This window comes from Sphaerodactylus townsendi, linkage group LG15 (genome assembly GCF_021028975.2).
Source record: "Sphaerodactylus townsendi isolate TG3544 linkage group LG15, MPM_Stown_v2.3, whole genome shotgun sequence".
NCBI lineage: Eukaryota > Metazoa > Chordata > Lepidosauria > Squamata > Sphaerodactylidae > Sphaerodactylus > Sphaerodactylus townsendi.
This window is the reverse complement of record NC_059439.1, coordinates 34105699-34123542: the sequence shown is the minus strand read 5'-3', so window position 1 is coordinate 34123542 and position 17844 is coordinate 34105699. Positions and strand designations below refer to the sequence as shown.

General features: G+C 48.6%; 1 protein-coding gene across 1 annotated transcript in view; it reads right to left on the bottom strand.

The window, feature by feature from the left end:
• Positions 1 to 2700: 2700 nt before the first annotated feature.
• The window catches only part of NFATC4 (nuclear factor of activated T cells 4), a 28348-nt gene continuing 13204 nt past the window's right edge, over positions 2701 to 17844 (bottom strand). The window contains exons 3-10 of the mRNA XM_048517937.1: positions 16895 to 17057; positions 13434 to 13633; positions 12331 to 12503; positions 11297 to 11437; positions 10608 to 10663; positions 8226 to 8352; positions 6180 to 6701; positions 2701 to 4544 (exon numbers count right to left, since the gene is read on the bottom strand). Of these exons, the coding sequence (XP_048373894.1) occupies positions 4477 to 4544; positions 6180 to 6701; positions 8226 to 8352; positions 10608 to 10663; positions 11297 to 11437; positions 12331 to 12503; positions 13434 to 13633; positions 16895 to 17057 (1450 nt within the window). The 3' untranslated portion in view covers positions 2701 to 4476. The remainder of the gene's footprint in view (positions 4545 to 6179; positions 6702 to 8225; positions 8353 to 10607; positions 10664 to 11296; positions 11438 to 12330; positions 12504 to 13433; positions 13634 to 16894; positions 17058 to 17844) is intronic.

Below are 17844 nucleotides of genomic sequence, written 5' to 3'. Positions count from 1 at the left end.
GTTCATCCCCCTCCCCTGCCCTTTCTGGGAGGATCTTGCTGTGATAAAAGCTTCGAACTGCTTCCTGGGGGTCTTTTTGGCAAAACTAAATGCAGTCAGAGAGCTTGGAGTCCCCATGTTCAGCGGCAGTATACCTTGAAGTGCCACCAGCCATTGATTTTTCCCCCTTTGAGGCAGGGGAAACTGCAGCAATCCAACGTCTGTATTTGCACACAGACCTTAAAGGCACAAGAACTTCGTGAAGATATTACAAAAGGAAATCGAGAGGCGGGTTCATATATGTGTACCTGTGGAGGTGTATATCTCTCTCAATGCCAACCACATGTGGAAAGGGCCTAAAATTTGGCATAGCAGTGATCAAGCATAGCTGGAGAGTTCTACTGTACTCGAGGCAACCGAGGAACCCGTGTGATATAGTACTACAACGCTACACAAAGACTGGAAAGTATGGGTTCAATATCCCCACTGTGAAGTAGTTTAATGGGGGAAATTAGACAAGTCATTTTCTCACACCAAGAGATGTCACAAGGAATGCTGGGAGGACAAAAAAGAAGGGGGATCCATATATGCTGCCCTGTCCTCCTTAAAGGAGGAGTAGGACAATCTGGGGGGATTTTAATCTGGTGGGGGGATTTTAAACAAGATTGGGTGGCTTTTGAATACCATGATATCCATTTCACCCTCATCCTTCAGCTGCAGAAGTTAGAATGTTTAGAAGTATTCTAAGACCATCACAGCAGCTCAGCCAGCGGAGTCAGGAAGGAGAAAAACTGGAGGTTGCTCTATATAAGACGATGACAAACAACCAGGGCTGGAAAAGGTTAACTCCCCCCTCTCTCGCACATACAAGCACACACATACAAACAAAAGATTACTTCCACATTTCTCCAAATCCTTTCCTGCTTTGCAGAACTTCCCTTTCTCTAAGATGCCTCTTAACCAGAAAAAAACCACACACAGTTGCACAAGAAATGTTATTTCCTTTACGTTTTTATGCATTTAATTACAAAAAAGACCTTGTTCTTAAACCCCCCCCACATACATTTATCAATAATATAAACACCAATTCCTCCTTCTAGACAGATTAGAGACTAGATTGCCCCCCTCACATACGTAGTTTCCATTCCTGAGCCACAAATCTCTCCCCAAGGAGCAAATTGGGGGGGGGAGGGGAGACTCAGGATTATGTGCATTTCCCCACCCCTACAGGCCCATGAAACACTTCACCACTACTGTAGCACATTTTGTTTCCTTCTCATCCCTTCCAGGAGTTAATATACAAGCCTCTCACAGAGGAACATGGGAAAGAGGGCACTATAAAAACTAGCTGGTATCTCATCTGTGTTCTCGGTTCCTGATTGGGAGTTTGAGCAAGTTGGGGTTAGTAGCATTTCCCAGGCTTGCCAACTTCGGCTCGGGAAATGTCCGGAGATTGGGAACGGAGGCTGAGGGGTAGGGGTGGGTATTTGGATAATCCGATGAGGAGAAAGCCTCAAAATAGTATTTTTGGAGCTTTTCTTTTTCCGAAAAAAGGTAGCAATAAAAGGAAACCGAATAAACCGATACCGAAAAATGCCGAATATCAGGCAGCTTCGGTTCACCACTGAAAAAAACCTCTCCCTCCTTCCTCCCCTGCCATCATCAGTTAAATACCTTTGCCTGGGCAGGTCCTGTGTTTACCTGCACGTCCTGCCCCCAAACTCCTGCCCAAAAACTTTGGGGAAATTACTATTAAACTTGGAAACCACCAATTGCATTTTTCCGTCCACTCCTACTGAGAAGGGTGTTCGAGGAAGGGAAGACACTGAGAGGGGATGCATATAACCCCCCCAACCAGCCATTTTCTCTAGAGCAGGGGTCTTCAAACTATGGCCCTCCAGATGTTCATGGACTACAATTCCCATCAGCCTCTGCCAGCATGGCCAGGTGGTAGGGCTGATGGGAATTGTAGTCCATGAACATCTGGAGGGCCATAGTTTGAAGACCCCTGCTCTAGAGGAACACTGGTAGCAGTGGTCTGGGAATCAGTTGTAACATCAAGAGAACTCCAGGTATCACCTGGAGGATGGCAGCCCTGGCATATTCTTATCTAGTCAAAAGTACCTCATCAAGGTAGTTCAAACTAAACGTCCAGAACAGTTCAAATTTGGTATGCTGCATGCCCAATGCACAAATTCACACATCTGGTCATTTTTGCAGCAACGGAGTCCTTTTCGTTGAACAACTGAGGGGCTCCGATCATTGGAACTCCTGTTCAGACCAGCTACAAGTTCTGAGTTTTCATCAACCGTAAAGTTTCAAGCTTATTTCCTCAGGATAAAGGACCAGAAAACTGATTATTTAAAATATATACATATATAAAAGCTGAGAAACTCAGACTGAAGAGAGAGGTAAAAAAAAGAGAGAGGGTTAGTGGCAGAATCTTCAGCTGCAGCGCTGAGTAGGCTTGGTCAATACCCTAGAAATTTGGTAAAATTCGGATTTGGATTTATTGGGGCATAAAATTACCTGTATGCCCGAACAAGACAAATAACCTATTCAGATACCCGAAAAACTAGGGTCCATCTGATTTTTTTTGAAATTTTGGTGCCTCTAGCTTTAAAATGTGTCCCTGCAGGCTGAAACGTGAAAAAACATGAAAAAAAATTCCAAAAAAAGCCCGAATACTTTGCATTTGGATTCGTTCATATTCGGGCAGGACATATTCGGCCGATTTTCACCCAAATATTCCCAAATTCGCTCAGATTCGGGCCGAATCTGGTATTTGTTGCACCCGAATCTCCAAGCCTAGTGCTAAGCAGATTCCCTCCATTTTCACAACTGGTATGACGAATGTAGGTTGGGCTGGCGCTTATAAATGTCCCTCCATACTACAAGAGGGCTACTCACCTTTTACTTGTTTAAAAGGTGTTGCATCTATGTTTACACTGTTCATCGCCTTATTGCTTTTTTATGTCTAAAGGAAACCTTATAAAAAGTGCAATACTGCTCGAGGGGATGAGGTCTGTTGGCGACGGCACAGGTAACAGCCAATCAGGGCTGCTCACAGCCACCTTCTGCTGTAAGTTTCCCTGGAGTTCAACCCTGGAGAGGAAAAGTCTATATAAATTTGGCACAATGATTCCTAAGCAGCTCTGCTGCTTTAAAAGAAACGTTAGTGCTGTCTTTACCCTGAAACACCTGTAGTATGTGCATGTATGTGTAACTGTATACATATACAGGCCTGCTGAAAACCACCTGTTATACTGACTCAAATAAAAGTAGTGCCCATGAGGACTAGCACCTCTAAGTAGTTCGGGCAAGAACTGCCCTGCCCTGTCTCTTCTAGAGATACAAGCACTTTGAACTGCAAATACAACCAACAAAGCAAAAGTATATCATCCTATAATCATCTTTTTACCTGTTGTGTAAACATTTCCTACAAACACAATGGCAGTTTCTTCATCAGGGCCCTGATTCCAAACCATTTCTGGACAGGAAAGAGATTGTTGGCTATGGGAGAAAGCAGAATTCACTGCAAGTATCCCTCAGAAGGCTCTTCGTACCACAGAAAATGGCAGAGATGGAGGATGGAGAGGCCTGAATAGACGCAAAATAAAAAGGGGCCCCTTGGTGTTGAGCTTCCTGCCTTACGCAGAACTGGTACCTCAAGTAAGCCAAGGATATCTGGCTGAACCCACCACACTGTGTCAGAATTCCAAAAGTATCTGTGGGCTCACAGCTGGCTGGCTCCACTCTCGAACTCCACATGAAGATTGGGGGGTGAGACCCCACACCAGTCTTCAACTGTGCCTCTGCCCTGAACTCCACAGGGAGGTCGGGACTGGGGCGCAGTTGCAAGGGGAGGTGTGGCACTACAATGCACCCCCAGGAAGTGATGCCCAGGGCTCTAGCCCCCTTGTGTCCCCTTAGCTACGCAACTGCAGGCTCAAAAAGGTTGGGGACCCCTGAGTTAATTGATGGGATTCATTGCCAAGGATATTGCAATATCCGTATCCACTAGTATAGTGGGCATTAAAAAGAGATCTGATGAATAGAGGAAAGAGACCACCTCTCAGGATGCTTACAGCCCATGCCATCTTCAATCAGACTCTTGCTGACCTCCAGCTATGGGGGGGCTGAGAGTATCTATTCCTATAAAGCTGGTCTTTCGAGCCTCCTGAGGGCTTCTAGCAGGAAGACCTCGGAGGATAGCAAAGACTGCAGGAAGTACCATTGTGTCACTCTGCCGTGGCAATTCTGAATCACGCCCTTATAGAAACACTGGGAGAATGAAAGGAAGCAAGGATTTTAAAAATACAGGAAAAAAAGAGGCAGGAAGCTCAGAGGCAGACAGGTCCATATGAGATTCCCTCAAATGCGAAAATACGTTGCTCAAAGCAATTCCTGCCAAGGGCGGCTTTCTCTAGGCTGCCTATCCGAGTGAAGCCTCCGATTGTCTGGGAGGATTCAAGCGCTATAAAATCGGGCCGTCTCTCAGCTGCACCCTCCTTCGCAGGATGGCTCGGGGAAGTCAGTCAGGTCCCTGCCGATGATCTCGGTCACTGAGGGGAGAAAGCGGTTGTGAGGTGTAAATAAAGAGGTCAAAATACTCTGGCCTAGGGAATTGGGTTCACTGCTTGGGGGCCTCTGCCATCTCTGGCCTCCCGCCCACCCCCTCCACCTGGTAGTAACATTTTGTCCTCCCCCCTTCTTTAAGATTATCTGAGCTCAGCTGCAATAGGACGCCATTGCCGTCTTGATCGATACAAAGTATGTAGAATTTTAAAGGTAAATGTACAGTATTCATAATTTTATTGTATTTCTATGCTGTTATATGCAAGTGGCTTCTTTTGTAAACCATCCCGAGCTCGAGAGAGAAGGGGCGGTGTAGAAATTTAATAAAATAAAACCATAATAAAAACACAGGATTGTGGGTGCAACTACAAAATGACTCTGCCCTGGGAAGTGGAACCCACTGCAAACTGGCTGCCACAGGAAGCAGGAAGTGACGTGGCATCACAGCTGGTGTTGCAACCCTCTCCCCATAACCATGACCGTGCAATCGTAAATCCCAAGTTCAGAACAAGAACAGTCATTTATTCAGCCACACTGGGAAAGAGGTTTGAGAGAGGGAGGGACCATAAAACCCCAACTTTCGTAGCACCTCTTGCCGAATCAATTATATTTTAATCTACACAGCCAATCAGAACTCCTGCTTACAGGAGCCTTACTTGGCTCTCCCTCTTTCTAAAACACTTGGCAGTCACCAGGTAAGCTATCCATGGCCGACATGGTATCCAGAGACACCCCCCTTCCCTGAGGAGCCCTAGTTTAGAGTGTCAGTCTAGCACGGTGATGGCGAACCTTTTTGAGACCGAGTGCCCAAATTGCAACCTAAAGCCCATTTATTTATCGCAAAGTGCCCACACGGCAATTTAACCTGAATACTGAGGTTTTAGTTTTTGAAAAAACGGTTGGCTCTGAGGCATGCGTTACTCGGGAGTAAGCTTGGTGGTAGTTGGTGGCTTTGCTTTGAAGCAACCGTGTAACTCTTCCAACGGGTGAATCACGACCCTAGGAGGGTTTGCTCAGAAGCAGGCCCCATTGCCAGCAACTGAGCTTACTCCCAGGTAAATAATTATGCTTTAATCCTTCACATGAAAATCAGTGGGGTTTAACAGCGCTTAACAGGGTTACCTACACTGCTTCCCCAAAACTAGGTCTTAGGTTTAATGCTAATAATCGAGCCCAGTGGCACAGGCCCCCCTAGATGTGGGGGGGCACTCTGTTTGTGCATGCCCACAGAGAGGGCTCTGAGTGCCACCTCTGGCACCCGTGCCATAGGTTTGCCACCACTGGTCTAGCAGCTGGGGTTCCTTTAAAATCCCTACTCTGCCATAAAGCTTACTGGATGACTTTGAGCCAGTCACACGCAATCAAACTACCTCAGAGGGCTGTTGTGAAACAAACATGGAGACAAAATACTCAAGCATGGGATAAAAATGCACCAGACAAATATGAGATCCAGACCTGCTACCCTACTCATCAAAAACCTAGGCCAAATAGCCAAATACTGAAAAAAATATCTTTGATTAATTCATCTGCTCTCAAAAAGACTTGTTTCTACTATATGATCCCTGACCCCTGAAATGAATATTTGATGGGTTAAGATGAAAAACTCCCTACTCTAGCTATACCTTCCTCCAGTGTGATCCCATGGACAGGAAGGTTCGCCCGGAAGCCACTGCCAAACCCAGATTTCTCCAGCTCTTTAGCGCTCGGCTCCTCAGTCCCCAGTTCCAGATCTGTCCACTCCGGAGGCCTGTCATCGCTGCGGGTTTCTCTGTGCCCCGGTGGCTGAGGACCAAGTGGAGGGTTGAGGGTCTGGAAATGAGGAGGGCGGCAATCCAGAGGATGGAAGCGGGGCAGGTCACCCGGAGATAGTAGGGGCACCGAGAGGTGACTGCTTCGGTAGGCCTCACTGGCTGGGAAACGGAAGGAAGGGGTGTAACGGGGAGGAGCAGGAAATGAGCAAGGGCCCCAATCCGGACTGTAGGGGGAACAGGGCGGGGAGTGCTCCGGGCCATACGGGAAGGGAGGTCTAGAAGGAGAGAAATCCATGGAGCTCTGGAGGGGTTGTGAAGGGAAAGGAGAGCTTTGAGAGGCAGGTGGAAATGTACGGAGCGGTGAATCCGGAAGGGGTTCTTCTTTGAAGATCACTATGGAAAAAATGGAGATGGAAGTAGGATCAGCAATGTTAGATTCGCGCCGGCATGGCAGTGAGAGAAAAATTAAAAGAGACCCACAGTGTCGCACAAGGCACCATCACTTCTAGTCAAAAGCTGCAAATGACATAGGATAGCTCTAGGACAGTGGTGGCGAACCTATGGCACGGGTGCCAGGGGTGGCACTCAGAGCCCTCTCTGCAGGCACTCGAACACAGAGTTCATCATGTGGTCGGGGGGTGGAAAAGCACACACCCCACACACGTAGGCTGGCCTGGGCATGATCCTTTACGTGGGAGTAAGCTCGGTGGGAGTAAGCTCGGTTGCTGGCAATGGGGCTTGTTCTGAGTAAACCCTCCTAGGATCGTGATTCACCCATTTGAAGCGTTGCACGGTTGCTTCACCAAGCTTACTCCTGAGTAACACGTGCCTTGGATCCAACCGTTTTTTTCTAAACTAAAACCTCAGTATTCGGGTTAAATTGCCGTGTTGGCACTTTGCGATAAATAAGTGGGTTTTGGGTTGCAATTTGGGCACTCGGTCTCGAAAAGGTTCACCATCACTGCTCTAGGAATTGCCAGAAACTCTATGGTAAAACCCTACATTTCTTTCAGGGAAGTTCTAGCAATTCATTGAGCTTCTGCTAATTTGGGGCATAGCTAGAAAATGGCACCTGGGGGCATGCTCTGAAATTGTGCCCCCTGACCCCTGGCCAGGCTTATCCAGCCCTACACTGGGGGTGGGGGGGGAGGCGCAGAGTGTCAGGCAGGCCACTAAAGGGAAGGGTTGGGAGGGAAGGCTAGAGAAGGGGTGCCTTTTTCAAAGGAGCACAGCACAGCCACCTCACAGCAGGGGTCTGGGGGATGCAAGCGAATGAAGTTGAAAGCTCCCTGCCCGCCCCATCCATAGCCTTGCCACTGCTACTGCCTTCCTCTGCCTGACCCATCCCCAAGGCCCCCAACAGCAGCACCCAGAAGAGCCGAGACGGGAGCGCCACCACTTACCTCCCAGCTCCCATGACAGGCAACTCTGTTAGGCTCCTCCGTTGCCTATCCCGGCTCGCCAAGTGACCCTGCCATCTCAGGCAACAGAGCCCTGACAGCAGTGGCCCATTCTGCCTGCTTGGTATTTGGGGATCTGAGCTGCCGGTGCCTGTCCCCTGCTGTGCCCTGGCCACCTCCCACAGCGCCTCAGACACCTTCCTGGCCTACAGGGGGGAGGAGGAAGGAGGGTAGGTAGTCAAACATGCCCCCCACATGACCCAGGAGCCTGAGGAGCCTGCCCACTTGCGCCTCCCCGGGATACGCCACTGTCCCTAATTCCTAGAGTTACCCTATGTCACTTTCGTTTTTCCTCTGGAACTCAAATGACACCACAGCTGGTATTGTGACCCTCGGAGCCCCTCACACAACCTTCTTGCCAGCTGCCTGGCAAACCTACATTAGTGACCCCCCCCCCCCCCCCCCCCCCCATACGCCACACAGTTTCTTCCCTGACCTGGTTTGTGCCTTTGCCTACCAGGTAAGTATTTGAACGGCTGTGCAGGACTCCTTTTCCGTCGCCCGTTGGAAACGTAGAAATACGTCTGAACCGGCCGTGACACTCGCTTGTTATTGTATTCGGGGACTGTGAGGGTCAGCAAGGTCTGAAGAAAAGAATAACACATCCTGTTCTTCAAAGCTCTCAAACAGCCTCGTTGCTCAATTTCCCTTTTGAGTGACGGCTGCCAGACATGTTTATGTCATTCACAGGCATTTATATGAAACAAATATATATACATAAAATACAGATTTTAAATAAAGCAGAATAAAATATAAAAACCCCACTCCTATACTAAACACTCCTAAAGTCTCTAAATCAAAAATCTACTCTCTAGGCTTAATACTTGAAGATCTCTGTATGCTGTCACCCAGAGAGATTCTGCAAACCTTGAAAAGCAGACTTCTAGAACAGGAATACCATATCTTGTTGGGCCAAGCAAATAAATCATGCTCACCCCTTTCTGTCAGAATAGTACCAGAACAGGGGCACATAGCCAAAAACCTTGAACTATTAACTGAACCCCAACAGAGATGGATTATTACAAGGGCCAGATGCAATACTTTTCCATCGGCCATTACAAAGGGTCGCTACCTATCTATCCCTCTCCAGGATCGGGTCTGTCAACACTGTAAAAACCAAGTGGAGACCCTTGCTCACATTATACTTGACTGTCTGAGATATGTGGGTATTAGGAATGTCTCTCCTGGGCAGGTCTTAGACAAATCTGAAAGAGACTCTGACAACTCTGTTGTGGAGCTTTTGTTAAATAACACAGAGGCCACGCTCTTGGAAAAAGTAGCAAAATTTATTTTACAAGTGACAGAATTTTCTAAGTAATGTCCAATGCTAGATACAGTTTATCTGTCTGTGTTTTGAATGTACTTTTGATTTGTACTTCAGAAATGTCTGTAATGCTCTGGAGCCTATTTTAATATGCCTAATAAAGGTTGTTGTATTGAAGGCTCTAAAACAAAAAGAAATTGCCAAATAATCAAGAAAGCTAAAAAATTATAAGCATCTCAAATAACTGGGTGTTGTGGGTTTTCCAGGCTGTGAGGCCATGGTCTGGTAGCTTTTGTTCCTAACACTTCATCCACATCTATGGCTGACCTCTTCAGAGGTCATGGTACCATCCCTCTACAGAAGCCAGCCATAGAGGCGGGCAAAACATTAGAAGCAAAAACTTTCTGAGCATGGCCACACAGCCTGAAAAACCCACCTCACTCAGTTGATTCCGGCTGCAAAAGCCTTCAACCAATACATCTCAGGTCACACTTTGTTTGCCCAAAATTTATGAAATTTAGACCTAACTTTTTTTTCTTGAGGCCCCAACTTTGGCAGGTTCTTGCCCCCTTAACCTTAAACTGAATTATCTCTTGAATATTCAGGATCCTACGATATTGGAAATGGTGGCCAATTTCCTGGTCAATACTCTGGATTAATCTTTTGGATTCTCTTTTCTGGTGACAGTATAGTAGGACGTTCCTTCCAGTTCTCTTATTCTGTTCATTTGTATTTGGTGATTCTCTTTTTGATGCCTAATAAAGGTTTCTGAACGGAATACATCTCAAGCAAGGTAGGAGACTAGGGCTTCGAGACAGTTCTCCAAACTGTCTTGAAATTCTCAGGGCCTCAGGGATATACTTGGCAATTGTCAGTGTGATATTTCTGCCATCGCCTGAGTTAAAAGGAGGGTCATCTCTAGAGCAACTGGGAAAAGACACTAAGGGGCTTTCCCCACTACAGAAGGGAGCTAAGGTCGACTCGGTTCCCTTCAGTGGAGGGCGATTCCAGGCTGTCCGCACAGCAACCGAGTTGGCCCCCTGGAACCGAGCTAAGTGGGCGGGATCATCTTGGTGCCTGTTTTGCTCCTCGATCGTGATTGGCGCTTGTGTTACGGTGGGAAATGGGAGCGTTCTTTTATTTTTACAGTTTTTACAGTTTACAGTTACATGCGCTTTCTGCCCGCCACGACTCTCCCGTTCTGCGCGTGCCACAAAAGCGGCTCGTGATTGGTTGAACGGAGGTGTCATTTCGATGCTTTCCCACTTCGAAGCGGTATCGACCTTGTTCCGGCAGAAAAGTATAGTTCATAACTGCGACAAGGATGTCGCAGTTCTGAGGGGGGTGGGACTGAGACAAAACAATGTTGAGCTCGGTGGCTGTGGGGATTCACTGAGGCGAACCCAGGTAGAAACCAGTACAACTCTGTCAGTGGGGAAAGCCCCAAAGAGAGAATAAGCAAAGAAATGTGATATGCCCATTTTCAAAGACAAATAAAACCATGTGTTCACATATGAGAGAGAGAGAGAGAGAGAGAGAGAGAGAGAGAGAGCGCCTCCCATTTGGGATTCTCACCTCTGTGCTTTTTAACCGGTTGATGCTTGCTTCCTCTTCCCATAGGAGCTTTCCATCTGAAATCAAAAAGGGACCGAGTGACTGTGAACAGGAGCGGCCCAGCGACGACGCAGAGAGCATACGTTTGGGACAAGGGAAAAGGAGAATGGGTAGAGTTGCCAAGTTCCAACTGAGGGAATGGGATCTCCTGCATCCAGCCGTCCCTTTCCGCTGCAACTCAGTTGGTCAGCAGGAGAACAATGGGGGAGAAATGAGGGGGCACGGTTAAGTATCTCACACGCTGGCATCACTTCCGGCAGGACCAGAAGGGATGTCTGTGTGCGGCTGGGGACGTTGTAGTTAAACTACAGAGTTTGGCTGAATGCTACAGCATCCCCAGCAACACAGTGAGGTCATTTCCGGTTGTGCCGGAAGTGATGTCAGTGAGACATCGTTATGTGAAGCCCCTGCCCAGCAAAGAGTCTCTTGCCAATTCCCAGCCTTGTGCTGGAAACTTAAAGAATAGGTCATGAAGGATGACTCTCAGAAGGACTATTATGCTGGGAACCACTCCCCTCTTCTATATCACTGACATCCAGTAATGAGTGATATCGTGCCACTGCTCATGGAGGCTGCGTTCTGAGTCGTCATAGCTATGGACAGGCAAAAGTGACTCGTCCGTTGCCAAAAGTTCACACCGGTTGACTTACCAGGACCTCGTTCAATGAAGACAACCTTGGACTCGGGCAGGAAGTTGGCACCAGTGACAGCCATCTCTTCACCCCCATGCACAGAGCATGCGCTGAGGCTGTAACTTTCCACCTGGGGGAGCTCTTGAGCAGAACGCTGGGCTGGAACCAAAGAATGACCAGGAAGGAAGGAGGAGGAGGAGGAGGAGAAGAAGAAGAAGAGTTTGGATTTATACCCCACCTTTCTCCCCTGTAAGGAGACTCAAGGTGGCCTACAAGCTCCTTTCCCTTCCTCTCCCCACAACTGACACCTTGTGAGGTAGGTGGGGCTGAGAGAGTTCTGAGAGAACTGTGACTAGCCCAAGGTCACCCAGCAGGACTGTAGGAGTGCGGAAACACATCTGGTTCACCAGATAAGCCTCTGCCACTCAGGTGGGGGAGTGGGGAATCAAACCCAGTTCTCCACATTAGAATCCGTCTGCTCTTAACCGCCACACCATGCCGGCTCTCAAGGGAAAGTGTGGTGCTGCCCCCCTACAAGTCCTCGTCCTTATGAATCAATATAATTTTTCTGGGTTTGAGACCACTGGAGAAGACTATTCAGTCGAGATATGTCTGTAGGATTTTTGCGCCAATGTTTCCTTATTTATATCTTGTGCTGGTTCTGGTGGGTTTTCTGGGCTATGCGGCCGTGGTCTGGTGGATCTTGTTCCTAACGTTTCGCCTGCATCTGTGGCTGGCATCTCGACAATACATATATCTTGTGCATTTATTAAAGCACTACTGTTCTATTAGGGTTGCATGTTATTACGAAGGATTGTATATTTCTGCGCAGGATCAGATGGGTTCATTTCGGGATCATTTTGGGTTTACTTTGTGGGGGTGACAGAACAGCAACCATCTTCGGGTTCAAGCAGACGCCTGCCTTGCTTCCTTTTCCGTTATCAACTCACAGCAATCAATCAATCAATCAATCAATCAATCAATCAATCAATCAATCAATCAATCAATCAATCAATCAATCAATCACCTTTATTAGGCATAAGTCAACTCACAGCATTCAATAGGAACCGAGGCAGTCTGGATAGAGACCACCTTGCTGTTGCCTTGGGGGACGTGGACCCGGAAGACCAGGCGGACCCGCGTGTTCTTGCGGCCGATGTCGGTTTCTCCCTTGCGGAGCTCAATATCTGAATTCCGCAGCTTCAGGATCCCGGCACAGTCAATACTGATGGAAAAAGGGAAAAACTGGGATTAGATTGGGGGCAGAGGGGGCAGAACTGGAGGGAGAATGGAACTGGATTCTTAGAGCAACAGATACAGTGCAAACCCATGCATCATCGACTCTGATCTCATAAGAACATAAGAACAAGCCAGCTGGATCAGACCAGAGTCCATCTAGTCCAGCACTCTGCTACTCGCAGTGGCCCACCAGGTGCCTTTGGGAGCTCACGTGCAAGATGTGAAAGCAATGGCCTTCTGCGGCTGTTGCTCCCGAGCACCTGGTCTGCTAAGGCATTTGCAATCTCAGATCAAAGAGGATCAAGATTGGTAGCCATAAATAGACTTCTCCTCCATAAATCTGTCCAAGCCCCTTTTAAAGCTATCCAGGTTAGTGGCCATCACCACCTCCTGTGGCAGCATATTCCAAACACCAATCTCCTGCCAAAGCAAAAATCTGATTCAGAGATGAAATGTATTCAGGGTAGGGTTGTCTCAGCAAAATGTTAGGAGATGCTGAATGCAGTGCCTGGGAAGTTACATAGTGTTTGGGGATGTTACAAAGTCAGTTCTGAGTGACGCTCCAGGAATTTCCCCTAATCTCCATGGTAAAGACCATAGAGAGCTAGGGAAAATTCCTAGAGCAGTGGTGGCGAACCTTTGGCACTCCAGATGTTATGGACTACAATTCCCATCAGCCCCTGCCAGCATGGCCAATTGGCCATGCTGGAAGGGGCTGATGGGAATTGTAGTCCATAACATCTGGAGTGCCAAAGGTTCGCCACCACGGTCCTAGAGTGTCTCTACAGACACTATTTTTCCAGTCATTTTTCCCCGACTCCTCTGTTTCTTAACTGTGGTGTATTGGGGCCAAGGGCAGGAGTTTTGTACACCAGTTGTGGGCCAACGGCAAGCCTAACCCTGGGTCAACTCTCACTTGGCAGCCATGTTGTTCTCAGGTAGCAGGGACATCTCGAGGACTTTGGTGCCGCTGATGATGGATTCGTAGCTGGTGGTGGCAACCATTTTGCCAGTGATGCGGTGCACCTGGTAGAAGGCGTGAGGCCGCAAATTCCGCTCGTCCGCTGTGCCGATGAACATCTGCAGTGTCAGAGGTTTCTCATCGTAGCCTGAGAGCTTGGAGGGGGGAAAAGAATGAAAAGTAATAAGCTTCTAGTCCAGTGGTGGCGAACCTATGGCACTCCAGATGTCCATGGACTACAATTCTCATCAGCCCCTGCCAGCATGGCCAATTGGCCATACTGGCAGGGGCTGATGGGAATTGTAGTTCATGAACATCCAGAGTGCCATAGGTTCGCCACTACTGTTTCTAGTTCTTAAACTTTTAATGGGCTGAAACACATAACAATTTTTCACACTCAACCTGGGATATAGAAAACTATGGCCCCACCCCCAATATACCTGCCCCCCCCAAACATTTCTTTAAGAACGAATGGCCCTGATGACAGCTGCCAGCTATGAGTGGAATAGGGGGTTTTAATCCTGTTTTTTAATTATTATTAGTTCTTATACTCCACAGGTGTCAAATTCGTGGCCCTCCAGATGTTCATTAACTACAATTCCCATCAGCCCTTGCCGTTATAGCCAATGCTCATGTTGGGAGGGACTGATGGGAATTGTAGTTCATGAACATCTGGAGGGTCGCGAGTTTGACACCTATGTTAATATACTCCATCAAAGACATGATGTGTTACAGTGTGACAGGGACTAACACATCGCTGCCTGCCCCAAGGAGTTTACAGTCTAAAAGAGACAACGAGGGAGGAGAAGTTATCTCATTTCACCCCAAACAGGCCGGTCAGAGCTGGACACAGGACTGAAGTCTCACTTCTGTTCCCGTACCAAGCAGGGCTGTCAAGCTCCTCCAGCTGTGACATACACAGAATGTTCACAAACACCAAGAAGCTGCTGAAGGGAAAGGTCCGACTGTGGAAAGCTGGAACGTCTGAGGACGCACTCATGCTCTTACTTGTAATTCTCCTAGGGCAGGGGTCTGCAACCTGCGGCTCTCCAGATGTTCGTGGACTACAAATCCCATCAGCCCCTGCCAGCATGGGCAACTGGTAGCAGGGACTGATGGGAATTGTAGTCCATGGACATCTGAAGAGCCGCAGGTTGCAGACCCCGGTCCTAGGGCCAGGGTTTGTGCTTTGAAATGGATCCTATGAACTAAGAGTAAACTTGTAGTTTCAGACCTATGGATCAGACCTCCGTTCCCTGAAAGAGTGATGTCACAGCAGCGTTTCCTGTTATCAATCCCTCCCGATTCCCCCATCCCCACCACGACTGCATCTTCCTATCCGGAACCCTCTCTGGCACCGGCCTCTGCAGCTGGAGACTCAACCGTTCGGTGGTCTTGCCTCCAGGCTGCCCAGATGTTTCCCATCAGAAGCCGAGACTGCCAGCTGTTGTCAATTTGACTCTTAAAGGCGAAACACGCCCTCTTTTCAATCCCCGCCCCTTTCTCATGTCGTGGAAGATGGAACATTCCAGAAAGGGTTGGGGGGGGCAGCGAGGGGAGCCGATTCTAGACCTGCACAGATCGGCCAAGTTTCAGGGAGGGGAGAAAAACGGGGAAAGAAGAAGGTAGAGGCCAGTTAAATCGTACAAGGAGGGCCTTACTTCAAGAAGAAAAAGGGAATTTGCTACACAGTTTTTGGGGAGGGATTTTCCCTGCGTGGCCCCCTCCTTTACAGTGACGCAGGGGGATGGACACAAAAGGAAAGCAGCCCCGTGGTGCGAGGAAGAGAGCGTGAGAAAGAGCAAGGTCCTAGTTACAGGGAAACGTGGTAAGGAAGGGGGATGAGTTACACACACACACACAAAACCCTGCCTCTTCTAACAGTAAAGAAAGAGTTCCATTTCCTTGTCCGAAGTGCACTGGGGGAGCTGCGTCCCAAAACCATAAAACTGCACTCGCCTGGAACGGGAAGAGAGACAGAAATATGGAGACGGGACGCAGAGTTTGGAAAGGCTGGCATCTGTGGCTAGCACCTTGAGAGGTTACGCGCGTGTATGATTCCACACTGTGCCACATGCATCTGAAGATGCCAACCACAGATGCAGGGGGAGCGTGAGCAGCAAAAGCTACCAGGCCACGGCCCAAAAAGCCAGCTGATTCTGGCCACGACAGCTTTTGAAAAGACTGGCCCCGTTGCCTTCTTTTAACAAGCCAACTGCCTACATGTCGCCCACTCGTTCCCGTCTCAAAATTGAAAGCTTCCTCCGCCCCCCGGAATCCTTTATTAAATGCAGAAACCCAGTTTTGGTAGGCAAGTCTTTCCCTTTTGAAAAGGGGAAAAAATCTGTGACATTTGGAGGGTTTTTTCCCCTCACATAACACAAGCCTTTGAAGTGGGAATAATTTTCATCTTTCGCATTTTTTGGATCGAGGCTTAAAAGCCACCCCCCCCCCCCACCCCCCCCGAAAAAACTTCCCGGCTGGATGTGTCTGGCTGGAAATGTCAAATAAAAATAGATTTGGAATAGAGTTTGGGGAAAGGGGGAGGTCAAGGGGAGGAACTAGGTGGAAATAAGAAAATCTGGGATGTCAATAAACCGTTTGGACCGGCAGCACCAGCCACCACAGAACTGGCTAAAATCTAAAAAAGAACGGCACGCGATTATGCCTGAAAATACACACATACAGTCTGATCACTCTGAGGCTGTGATTTATATGATGTGTCAATAAGAAGAAGAAGAAGCAGCAGCAGCAGCAGCAGCAGCAGCAGCAGAAGCAGAAACAGAAGCAGAAGCAGAAGCAGCAGCAGCGTTTGGATTTATATCCCCCCTTTCTCTCCTGCAGGAGACTCAAAGGGGCTGACAATCTCCTTGCCCTTCCCCCCTCACAACAAACACCCTGGGAGGTAGGTGGGGCTGAGAGAGCTCCGAGAAGCTGTGACTAGCCCAAGGTCACCCAGCTGGCGTGTGTGGGAGTGCACAGGCTAATCTGAATTCCCCAGAGAAGCCTCCACAGCTCAGGCGGCAGAGCTGGGAATCAAACCCGGTTCCTCCAGATTAGATACACGAGCTCTTAACCTCTTACGCCACTGCTGCACATCCTCAGAAACACTCTTGTCACATTTTCCCCAGTGAAGCTATTATGAATAGTGTGGGGGACAGAAACTTCCGCAGCATCCAACTAGGGTTGCCAGCCCCGGGCAAGGCCTGGAGATCTCCCGGAAAGGCAACTGATCTCCAAATTCCCATTCAGAAAATGACTGTTTTGGAGCTTTGCGCATGCAATGCCAGTGTTCTGCAGCAAGACTGCTGGGTTGCAAAACGCCGCTCTGCACCCTTGCTGCTGGGGGCAAATATTAAGTGGGAATTTGCAAATTCTCAACCCCTGATTGTATGCTCCCCCCCCCCTGACAGTACCTTCACCACGGGATGCCCTCCTGGAGCAGCCTTCACAGCACCCCTGCTGCCCTCAGTCTCGTAATGGGCTCGGTGGTGGGTTCGAGGCTGCACTTCGATCTTCAGCTCATACTGCTCATACTGACTGGGAAGAGGCCAGTCCAGAGGCGGAAGAGCGGAAGACCTGGGAGAAGAAAAGAGCATTTAATTTCTTTCTAAAACTGGATATTTGTCAGCCTTCCACCTACATCCCCCGATAGGTCATAAACTTTTACCATGATACTCTAAACCACAGGTGTCAAACTCACGGCCCTCCAGATGTTATGGACTACAGTTTCCATCATCCCCTGCCAGCATGATGCTGGCAGGGGGTGATGGGAGCTGTAGTCCATAACATCTGGAGGGCCGCGAGTTTGACACCTATGCTCTAAACCTGCTGGGATTCTTTCTTCGAAAGGCCTGTTACGGACACAAAAGCTACACTGTCAATTGCAACGGACTAGGGTGACATAGCAGAGTTTTCAAGGCAAGAGACTTAGGCCCCTTCCGCACAGGCAGAATAATCCACTTTCAAGCCACTTTCACAATTGTTTGCAAGTGGATTTTGCTATTCTACACAGCTTCAAAGGGGTTTTCTGCACTACAGAAGGGAGCTAAGGTCGACTCAGTTCCCTTCAGTGGAGGGCGATTCCAGGCTGTCCGCACAGCAACTTACTTGGCCCCCTGGAACCGAGCTAAGTGGGTGGGATCATCTTGGTGCCTGTCTCACTCCTCGATCGTGATTGGAGCTTGTGTTACCATGGGAAACGGGAGCGTTCTTTTTTTTTTTACAGTTTTTACAGTTTACAGTTACATGCACTTTCTGCCCGCCACGACTCTCCCGTTCTGCGCATGCCACAAAAGCGGCTCGTGATTGGTTGAACGGATGAGGTGTCATTTCGATGCATCCGCGCCGAGAAGCTTCGAGGCGG